This window comes from Camelus ferus, chromosome 34 (assembly GCF_009834535.1).
Source record: "Camelus ferus isolate YT-003-E chromosome 34, BCGSAC_Cfer_1.0, whole genome shotgun sequence".
In the NCBI taxonomy this organism is placed as follows: Eukaryota; Metazoa; Chordata; class Mammalia; order Artiodactyla; family Camelidae; genus Camelus; species Camelus ferus.
The window spans coordinates 8,190,946-8,202,803 of NC_045729.1; the positions used below are offsets into that span (position 1 = coordinate 8,190,946).

Genomic DNA, 11,858 nt, shown 5'->3' on the forward strand with positions numbered 1-11,858 from the left:
CATAGGTTTGTTTTCGATGGCTACAAGTCTATTTCTGTTTTGTTATTAAGTTTATTTGTATCATTCTTTCAGATTCCACACATAAGTGATACCATATTTATCTTTCTCAAACAGTTCCTATCTTGGATGAGATTATCTGGACAATATAGCTATTAAGATACTAAAATATCCAAATGACCTCTTTGATGACAGAATAGAGGATTCTGGTACAGGATGAATGGGGTCTTTGGGAGCAATTCCTACTTTGGCTTTATTCTCTGCCAGGGCCAGTTAGCCCCATAGGTGAGTTGTCTCACAAGCAAGTGGAAGAAATAATTTCCCCAAAGGGCTGCCCAGTTTTAGGTTTACAATGTGCCAGCACCTTCATTTTGGACTTCCTGGTACCCAGAACTGTGAGAAATAAACATCTGTTGTTTAAGCCAGTCAGTCTATGGAATTTCGTTACAGTCCCCAAAGCTCAGACGACCACCAGTTAATAGAAAAGTACCCTTTTATTGAGAGGTAAGACAAGTGTATTTACAATAGTCAATTGTTAGATCATATAATCTGTGAGGCCTTTTAAAGCAGCAGTATCCCAGGAATTACAATTTCTAAGGGGAAAAGAAAAACATTCCAAATATGTTTCTGTTACAGAAAATACATTGGAACAATGCCAGAAACACTTAAGGCTAAGTCGCATTAGACCTTTTTCTTCCATCTTTATAGCAATAATCAAAGTGTATATTTTTTTGTCACGAAGACAGAAGACTAATTCTGGAAAGGAAGGAACGATGTGATGTATGTTGCTTTTTGTCAGAAGATGAGTATGCTTAAAAATAGAGCCTCATCAATGGTTCTGAATAAGAAACACACAATGTTGCCAAGCAGTCCCAAACTCACATTTGAGAAAACTGGATTCACTTAAGACTGCCAATTGCTCCAAGCCTCTCGATCTTACTAACGACTGGGAGATGATCACATCCTTTACACAGTCTGATAATGCTCTCTGAAATAAGATTGTTGAAAAAGAGATCTCTGTTACAGTGCAAAGAACATTTTGATAGAAATTCATGTCTACAAAGGAGTTGAATAATACAGATGTTCCTACAATAACAGATACCGTTCTTGCTCTAAAAAGGCAGAAGTATCTAGCCACTGGAAATAATATAGGTCAGTCAAAAATCTGTATAATAGAGTCCTACAGGGCAACCTGTGTAAGTCAATCCCCAAAATATGTATATATTTGACACTCTCCAAGTGAGGATATTACTTTTTTGAAGAACATCAGACATAACACTAGGATTCTTAACGTTCCATGAACTATTGAGGTAGGAGACTCATTTTGTCAGTAATCAATCTACTTTCACAGATTACATCCTAAGTCAAACGCCGGTACCAAAAAGACTAATCCACAAGACTGAGCCACCAGACTACATACCAAGTCTTTCTTTCTTTAGCTGAGCAAGGTTGGGACTTCTCTGTGCACCAAGAGATTTAACAAAAAATAACATAGGCTATAAAATATTTCGTAGACACGTTCGTAAATAAAAATCACAAATTTTGATTACGACTTTATGCATTAAAAAGCTTTGCAACTGTTTTAAAAAAGCAAATAGTACAATCGTTAGTGGTAAAACAAAGAACTATGGCTGTTGAAATGTGTTCCTATATCTACCAAAAGGGCGCCACCCTGGAAAACTACCAATGAAGAAGTAACCACTGTTTCCTACTGCTGCCTGTCAAGCAGCAACAGTTGAATAAACCACATGTCATTTTTGTAGTGTCATGTTGTGCAGAACACTATAGCCAGTTTAATTACAGTAAAATAAGTTTAGCGTGTGAACTCAGATATTCTCTCCATGAACCCCATGTGAAAAGCAAATGTTATGCATATTGATTTTTATGTTATGAAAAAGCTGAAAATGAGGGGAGAAGTCGGCTTATGTGAATAGCCTTTAAAAAAACAAGTGTAAGCGGAACCTTTTAACACGTTACAACTTAAACATTGCCAGTAGTTATTTTAATTTATGAAAAGCAAAATAATAAACCACTGCTAAGATTCAAAAACTAAAAGAAAACCTGTATCATGACATGGAAAAATCCATTTGGTTTTCATCACTTAGTATCTTAAATAAAAGACGATTCAATGAAACAAGCTATGTAACAGATTCCTTCATGGGCAAGGATGCTTTTTGTTAATGACAGAGACAGACACTCAGGTCAGGTCCCCAAGGGGTATGAGGATTTTCAGAGATTGTTGCTGAACACAAAAGTGCTTCGTCAGCTGTAACTGAGAAACTACAAGCTAGTAAAGAATGACCTTTGCATATTCCAACAAAGAATATCGAGTTCTGATTTCCACCTGGCTTTAAAATATTAAGATTCAGAAGAACCACAGAAGTTTTTTTAACCATATGTTTACAAAAAGAAAAAAAAGTGATTCATACATCGACTCTGGGCTTTCCTGGTTTGAATACAGTAAAAGGACATAATCCAATCTAACTCATGCATCACTTTCAGAGACACAGTCCAGCTGGAAATATTTCCGCCACTGCCATGGACATTTCTAAAAAGCCAGTGCCTCTGGGCGCTCTTGCATCTTCAAAAGAAAAAGAAAAAGAAAAGAAACAGGCGCTACAATTCTCTAAGGATGGCTGTGTTTCGCACATGGTGGGAAAACAAGAAAAATGGCCTTCAAGAGTTTCAGTGTGCGCTGTAACATAGGTTTCATCCCCTTCAGTTTGCTTGCTGCGTTCTTGCATCACTGGATTAGAAGCCTGTTTCCCCGCTTCTTTGTTAACTGCTGTTGGTACTCTGTAGGCTGCACGTTTTAAACTTCTGTAAAGGACATTACAGGCTATTTCACGTAATTTAATTTTGTGCTGAATATTCTTCAAAGGATTTTATAAATAATATAATATTTTAAATGAGTCTTCAATTCACTTGTTGTTATACCATATTGTTGCTTTCTCCAACTTTATCTACAAACTGTACAGAGAAGAAAAACGGGTAATTAAAAGAAAGCCTAGAACAGTATAAAACATTACAGCACCGCTTTAAATGTTGATTTAAAAACCCAGCTTTATAAGATTTGTGGAAATCTAAGGTATGACTGACAATGACTGATCCAGTACTGCTCACCACTGTCTTCTGACACATAAATGTGTATTAAAAAAGTTTTTTTTCTAAAAGTTTTTGCTTGGCATGTTATACATATGACTTTAAGGGTGCAGCATGAGAAATGCAACACAATGAGTAAAAAAATTGGATTGGATAAAATGAAGTTAACACTGATAGCTCAACAACAAATAAAAATAAACAAAAAGCTGGAAATGTCGGCCACTCATGCATTAATGAACCCAATAAGGAATTTCAACTGACCATTACTGTGGATCTCGCCTGGGCCTATGTACTCTTTGAACAGATTTAACTCCATTAAGTTCAATAATTAACAACAGCTATTGACTAACAATATTTTAAATGTGTATTCTGGGCTTCAGACTGAAAGTGGCAATGACATTAAAAACAAACTTAATGATGCAAGCATAAACTGAGAATTACGGAACGTAAGTTTTAACACACATTGATGTAAGTGGTTATTTACTTTGGTTACTCCACCCCAAATATAAAGCAACTGGGCTTTTCTCCAGCATTCCAGATGGTGATGCAAACAAATGTTGAAACAAAGTAATTAGTGGAGAGAGTAAAAGTTACATAACCCAAGTGGCTATAATACTATCAAAATCCAGTAATCATTTAACCCTTTCTTTCACATTTTTCATTATTCACATTTTTACATAAGTATTCATTACAATGAAGTAGTAATAATAGGATACTTAATTTATAGTACTGGATGTCCATTTATGCAAATACTGAAAAATCCTTAAATTAAGGACATGATTCATGATTATAGCTCTTTAACTAGAAGTTTCAGTACATTCAAAAGACATGCTAAGTATAAATACTGACTATTGTATGAGCTTGGAGACTAATGCAAATGAAATCTGGATACACCCCTATAAGCCTAGCCTTCCCACATGTTATTTTATCACAAATAGGCAATCAGCACCCTGAAAAGAAAAGCTGCTCTCAAAATATTCATGGACTCATTAGAATTTTATGGTAAATTTAGGTGGTGAGAAAGCACAGCAATCTCTCTTCAAAAGTAACTTCAAATATGTAGGTTATCTGGGCCGTAAGGTTCTGACTCTAAAACTGATTTGAGGATGCAAATGAAATTAAGCTTATAGTGGTACCTATTCTTTAGTGGGTAAGCCATCCTTTAGCTCTTTGAGAATTCCATCTCTTTAGAAACATCTACACATATATCTGTAAACAACTTTAAGAAGTTGACGGCCTGCACTGGAGAAACAGATCTGACAAGACTGTTTAAACTGTGGACAGAGCTGGGAACAGAATTCTATCATCTGACTCCCAGTATCATACTGCTTTATTTAATGGTCCTAATGTACCCCATTTGGTAAGACAGTCTAAGAATGAAAACAGTTGTAAAAAATAATGGTGTCCTTTTATATTACTGTTTCTAAAATTAGAAACCATACAAAAATGAATTGAAAAGTGCCTTTGAACACTCAAAGAGAGAGGCACAGGATATCAATTCAAGTTACATTAAAAACTGAAGAACAGTATTAAAAATGGATATGGTGGAACAAAATTTCAGGTTTTACAGGTTTAGCAATGATTATTTTCTCCGGTATTCATGGTAACCATAATCTATGTGATGTAACCATTTATATCATAATAAAAAACTTACCAATTAATCATGTCTCAATTCCTTAGCTTTCTAAAAGTAAAGAGCATCACAGAGCATTTATTTTGATGGTTTAAAAAATATATCGCTAAATACATGATTACTTACTGATCTAATTCCAGGTAAATTCAGCAGGGATCCGAGGACTGGCACTCTTCTAATAAAGCCAACGACCACAGGAAAGAAGCCCCTGGGAGAGGGAAAAAAGTTCTTAGAATGAACACATTCTTTATGACCAGAATCGTCCGTTAATCACGTAAAAAGAAAGAGTCCTGTTAAAATTCTGAATGTTCCAGAGATCAAAATTCAGTTAACATTTCTTAGCTCTCCCTGGATTTGATCCCTTCCTTAATTATGCCTCTGTGACATTCTGCACATACATCCAGAATGGCACTACTACTACAGCCCACTGGTGTCTTTACAGTCTGTTTCCCACACAGCAATGAGAGATTCTCAAAAGCGGATTTGGCACTTAATTCATTCTGGTGTCTCCTGAGGGCAATATGGGGCTTGGCAGACAGAAGGCAAATGACACACATTTTTTGAAAAAATAATCAAACCGACTTTACTTACAAGGATTCTCTCACATTGCGTACTATTATTTACTTGGGAAGTGGCATTTGTAAAATATTGACTGATCAAAACCTCCCATGATGTATTTGCTGCAAAATTTTCTAACATCTATATGCACTAAAGGAAGTGTCAGCAAGTGGCAGTGGCTATTGCACATCAAGTTCTAAGAATTAAAGTGCTGGATCGAGCTATGTTATCTATCACTGTGTAGTTGATAAAAATGGCGAACATAAAGAGAGTGCCTTAAAATGCCAACAAAATGAATTTTATTGCATTGAAAATACATTATGGGGGGGCAATAAATTAGGAATTTGGGATTAGCAGATACAAACTACTATATATAAAGCAGATAAACAACAAGGACCTACTGTATAGCACAGGGAACTATATTCAATATCTATAATAACCTCTAATGGAGAAGAATCTGAAAAAGGATATGTATGTATGTGTGTAAGTGAATCACATTCCTGTATACCGGAAACACTGTAAACCAATTATACTTCAATAAAAAATTTTAAAAAAGAAAAGACAAGATAATTTATATCCTTACATAGGCAATCTACATTTAACAAACACATCTGGGTTTCTGTAATAAGTATTGGACTTAATGGTTTACTGAAAGAGAAAAAAATAAAATAAAATGGTTGCCTTACCTGAACAAGAGAAAGAATCCATAAATTTCGAAGATCATGCCTATCAAAGGCCAACCAATGAGGACTACAAATACACCGCCCAGGAAGAACCCCGTCGCTTTCATTTTATGTTTTTGGAAGAAGAATCTGAATGTTCTTTCTAAACCAATTACAAAAGCCAAGCCAGCCACAAATAAGACCTAGAAGAGAAAGGAAATGCGACATAGAAGAAGCAGTGAAATGCACTGCATAAATCTGAAAAGTAAGGTCAAAGCTAAATATAATAAAAAGTAGGATGTGTGGCTTTTAATGTGGGGAACTGGCTGGAGAAAACTACAATGCACACCAAGAGGTGGAACTGTGCTGCCGCTGCAGTTGTAACCCACTCCTGTCAGCCCCCTTCTAGCCTGATGACATGAGGAAGAGAAACAAAGAAAGATCAGGTGTTACCAGTGGGCACCCGCATCTGCAGTGGTTTCCCCAGGTTTGGCTAGAGGGAGATGACTTAGTCAAGCAGATGAGTGAGCGGCAAGGCAAAAGAGCTGCCCAAAAATGTGTCACCTGAAGGTACTCCTGGTTCTAAAAGCATCATGGGGGCTACAGGAGTTCCTAGGGATGGGATGGGAGACATACTGACATGGCCAAGTTGGTGGTAGAAGAAACCATGCAAAGCCAGCAAGAAGAGCCTAGTTTTATTAACTCCAGAAATCTGGTAGCAGCAGCAATGAAATACAGCCATGCGTTCTCGGGTGTACTTATATAGTTTGCATGTTTTCAGACAATGGACAAAAACTGGTGATCTATTAAAAGCTTGCATTTCCCCAGGTTTTATTCCCAAATGTTTGCCTTTCTTCATTACAATTCTTTAGTAAAAAGTATTTCACAAATATTTATTAAGACTCATGGTTAAGCTTCACATTCTGAGATACCAATACTGTTTATATTACTGTTTATCAAAACCTCAATTTTGAACAATTTTGTTATTCTTTATATTTTCCAATGTCCAATTAATAGCCTGATGTTAATATACACTTCAAAAATATTTAATCATTATTCAGTGACTCTACTGGCCTCTGAGAAGGGTTATTATTTTCTAGAACTCTTGCACAACCGTCACACATGGACAACAGAGTAAACATTCCATATAAACAATATACACACTTTTCTTAGCAAGTCAAATATTAACAGTGATATCTATTTTTTAAAGGGTTAAGTGGTTTTTAAAAATCTGTTCATTTTATGCTATTGAAGCAAATGTTAAATCTCAGAGGTATAAAGTCAAAACATGTTAACAAATTTACCAAGACATGGGGCTCTTAAGTCATCTATTTTGAGCTCCTATTTAGAGGTAGTCTTAATTTAATCTATTATACATCACATATCAAACCCTCAACAGAGCAGTTATGAAATTAGAAAACCTCATTAAGCGTTTACCTTTTACTTAAACAGAAAGGTGACAGGTTTCATCCCTGATGGAAACAAGAGAGTGTAACAGGAATCTTCACACGAGCAACAGTGAATTATTTCCCCCAAACTTAATAGCAGGCAATAATTCATTTGTAGTTAAAATTTCCTTATGAATTTTCAAAAATATATTGAAAAACTCACATTTCCGATAGCCAGTAGTGCTTTGTCAAAAAAGAGAATCATTCCAAAGAACAGGAAAAACACTCCAAACCCCGTTAACCCCATTCCGATCTCTGCAATGCAAGTTACATGGTTAAGGGTAGAGAAACATCAAAGTTACGTTAAGATCACTGTTAACTACCTAAGAAAAAATTTTCAGTTTTCCTTTTGACCCATATAAAGAAACAGGACCCCAGCACTGCAGGTTAAGTTTATAATGACATTCATTAAGACCTATAACAAATTATATTAACATCAGCAAATTACCCTCAATTTAAAATATGAATGGAAATCTCTAATACTTATATGAGAGATAGCATTTCTCACAAATATACTCACAATAGAGAAAGATGAATCAGGATTCTAAACCTTTGGTTATGTTTTTTCCCTCCCAAGAACCCTTCTGGCACCAGACATACATATGCGGGTTTACGTTTAGTCTCCTTTTCTCCTTTCGCAGTCCACAACTAGCATTTATATGCACAATACCCGCAGCTCCTTCTTTCCTCTCTTAAAACAAATTCCTTCCTTAACCTACTAGAAATGCTACAAGAGGTCACAACAGACCTCACTCAGTTACCCCCTGCCTCTTACAATGGCAACAGGAAAGATTCTGAGAATTAAGCAGCTGTCTCCTTAACAGTGAACTTTCAAGTTAGGCATCACTTTTAACATCCTGACAGCTTATGATTTATCTTCTACAAACTTATCTCAACTATGAATCCATTCACATATTTAGTGTTATATTCCTAAAATCACCTCTCCAACATTTCAAATGGTTTTACCTAATATTAATATTCTGGGTTTTCACTCTTTCATTCAAAAACAAAGAATTGTTGACCAACTCCTAGATGGCAACAACTGTCCTAGGTACTGAATACAGAGTGATGGACAAAGTATAAGCTTTTTAAGCCTATGGTTGCCCTTTAGATAAAACTAATAATTTTACTGCCTTTACACTCCAGACTTACCTTTAAGTCTGAAGAGTCTTAACTCTCTAAGGTTACAGTTGCACTGCTCTGTTAATGTTACAAAGCACAATCCACCGAATTATTTCCTTGATCATTTTAGGTTTGTTTTCAGGAAATAGTCACCAACCCTTATTTTACCCGTCAACACTATCTACATAAAATAATGAATCAGAGCAGAAGCCACCATATTTTTGGAAACATAATTTTAAATACACAATAGTGATTTTTGATCTGTTACTTAACTTTTTTGCCTCGGCTCCAGAAAGCTAAAATCTAGGTCACAGCTACTTCAAAATTTAAGGCATGTAAAATGTTCTGATGAGTTGAAAATTTCTATCATATGCCTTTTTCAACAGCCTTCACCTTCTCAATTTACAGTTAACTACTGCCTTCTGTTCCAGCTATCCTTTACTCTGAAAGTTAGTCTAAAAGAATTCAGGTGCCTGTCCATAAATATACTGCTAAGTGTATTCCACAAACTGCTATGAAAATTGGAGGCTCATATTTTTCATGCTTAAAAGATACGCTGAGTCCAATGACAGTCACTGTTAGCATTTTTTGGTATCTTATTTAAGATATTCTAAGGCAGCATTTGTCTTTCTTACAATGCCCTTTAAAAAAGAAAAAACATCATAATAAAGAACTCACTTGAATATCATGGTAGAACTTCAGGTAATGTGACATAATGAAGTAAAGAGCTCAAGGCAGCATAGGAACTACTCGACTCCAACCTACCAATGAAGATTCTGGGTTTTTTGGGGGCTGGGGGGCTGGGGCTGGGAGTGCAAGTATAAAACCCCTTAAAACAATCAGGAATTGCTATTTACTCTATTCTCATCAGTACTTGGTCACCCTCTCCCAGAATCAGGATCCCAGACTAATCTTGGCAAATCACATGAATGATGGCCAATCCCTACAGTTAAACACACACATGAACACAATTTGAAATCCAAAGAGCTTTTGGTTCACTAATCATTTTGTGTTCCCATCCACTGTCCTATCTAAAACATCTGGCAAACAAACAGCAAAGAGTATAATCATCCTCTTCATCAGTTTAATGAAGTGAGGAGAATGCTTCCTATTCTGCCCATATTCCAACCCAACCCCTTGTTTTGGTTTTTGGAAGGATGTACATCATGCACTTCACCCTATAAGACTCCGATAGAAGAGAAAATCTATGCACAGGATAAATAATTCATATTTTTATCAATGTAATAACCGCAAGCTCAGATAGGAGTATTAACAGTTAAGATAGGAAAACTATATAGAGATTAAGTACTTCCTTGAGTAATTAGTAGTATTAGACATAAATTCTATCAATTTATACAATTCTGCTAAATTCTTTGGACTTTAAATTCTGGGAACAGAGCACTGTGCACCATAAAGTAAACAGGCTCTGAATATCCTACAAAATCTCTCAAAAAAAACAATGCACAATTTTATAGGGTATATATTTACTGTTGTAACTGCTTTTTTTTTTTTTTTTTTTTTTTTTGCTATGGGAGAATTTCATCATTCTAAGATAGATTTCAAATAAAGTTCATATATAGATGCTAATGGGGTACAGTGGGGAAAAAAAAAAAAACAAAGATTTTTGAGCCAGTAGACCTGGGATCAATTCTTGTTTCTGTCACTTGCCTCATGATTATACACTGAATTTCTTTTCAGTCTCCTTTAATTTATAAAAGAGACGTAAGTCTTCTTTGCCTTACAGGGCTCTTAGATGAATTAAGGATAATGATTTATACGAAAGCACATGGTAAACCGAAACAAGATGCTTTTATGCAATTTTATACAATTGCTAGTTTTATTATAACAGTACACTGAAAAAACAAAAAACGAATCCCCCAAAACCCCCAAACAAAAAAGGACTATACTTATATTTTCTCTGATCAGAACAGGTAGACCAAAATGGGCACCCAAGGTACAGACCGTCCAACCTGACTGGGGTGGCCAGTGTGTGCAGGAGATTATCAGAAGCTCCCCTGAAGTTCAAGTTAGCTATGACAAGTTAGCCAAACCTTAAGACTCCACTTTAAAACAGGGCATTTTTAACGGAAGTTCTATTTTTTATTTCAGCAGACTGTTTACTTCTAAAAATCTTGAAAATTCAAGTAAGTTATACAGACTAAGGAGGAAAAAAGGCGTGACAGATCAAACAAAGAGAAATAAAAAGACTATCACGACCATCAGAAGATAGGAAGAGCCGGGCTGGCAGATATGTAATTACAAAATTATTAAGACTGACAAAAAGGGGAAGAAAAGTGGAAATGTTACATTGAAGGAAAGAAAACAGCAATGCTAATCTCAGAGACAAGCCTGGAGAACTCTGGCAGGCAGAAAAAGATGCTAAAATAATAAAATGTGCCACAAGTACCATATACAGTATTAAGGAAATAGATCGTTTAACTGAACACAAAGTGGCTTTTTTTTTTTTACTACTGTGGAGACATTAGCCGGTAGAAAAGTGAAGTTGTTGCAAGGGATTGTTAAAAGGCTGCTTCCAGTGGTGGCAAAAAGGCAAATATTCAAAATATTTAAGCGTAAGCACATTTTCAAAAAGAGCCTACCACAGGTGACATTTAACACGCAGCCTCCCAAACAACCAGCAGTAACTTGCAGAGGACCCCGAGTGTGTCATGTGCAGAACTGTCCCCAAGACGGGCCGCGGGCACGCGCAGCAAACTTTCTCAGCCGCTCGCAGGAACAAAGCGCCCATCTCCCTGGGAGTGAGAGCGGCGCGACCCCGGCGCGAGAAGAAAAGCTCCCCCTCCCCAGCTCGGGCGCCTCCCCAGACTCCACCGACTCCTCTCCCGGGCCAGACTCGCCCCTGCAAGTCCAGCCCCCGGCTCCTCAAGGCGGCCTCCAGGCGCCCGCAGCCTTAGCTGGGTCTCCAGGCCGCCGCTCCCAACGGGGAGCTTCATTCATTGACCCCGGCGGGCGGAGGGGCGGGCGAGACCCAGCCCGAGCAAGGGGTGTGCGGGGCTCGAGGCGAGGACCCTGGGGCAAGTGCTTACTCTGGGTGTCCGTTAAGGAGATCATGGCTGCAGGGGTGAGGGCGGCGGCGACAACACCTCGGGGCTCCCAGGGTGTGAGGCGAAGTCGGGCGAAATGAAGCCGGGAAGTAGCCCAGGCGAGAGCCGCCACGTCTTCCGGAAACACGCAGCCACCCCCACCCCACTTCAATGCCGCTTCCCATTGGTGTAACGCGCTCCCAATATCAACCAATAATCTGTAATCTTGTTCAGTGACGCAAATGGTGGCCACACCCTTCAGCCAATAAGAGAAGGATGTTACTTGCAATTG

The 11,858-nt window shown here is 37.4% G+C and overlaps 1 protein-coding gene across 1 annotated transcript; it reads right to left on the reverse strand.

Moving 5' to 3' along the window:
• Positions 1 to 472: 472 nt before the first annotated feature.
• Positions 473 to 11,735, reverse strand: GOLT1B (golgi transport 1B). The gene is made up of 5 exons (XM_032472955.1): positions 11,570 to 11,735; positions 7,564 to 7,655; positions 5,977 to 6,155; positions 4,859 to 4,940; positions 473 to 2,967 (listed from the first exon to the last, which is right to left on the reverse strand). Exons 1-5 carry the CDS (start codon positions 11,592 to 11,594, stop codon positions 2,929 to 2,931), a joined length of 417 nt encoding a protein of 138 aa, XP_032328846.1. The 5' UTR covers positions 11,595 to 11,735; the 3' UTR covers positions 473 to 2,928.
• Between the last annotated feature and the right edge of the window lie 123 nt (positions 11,736 to 11,858).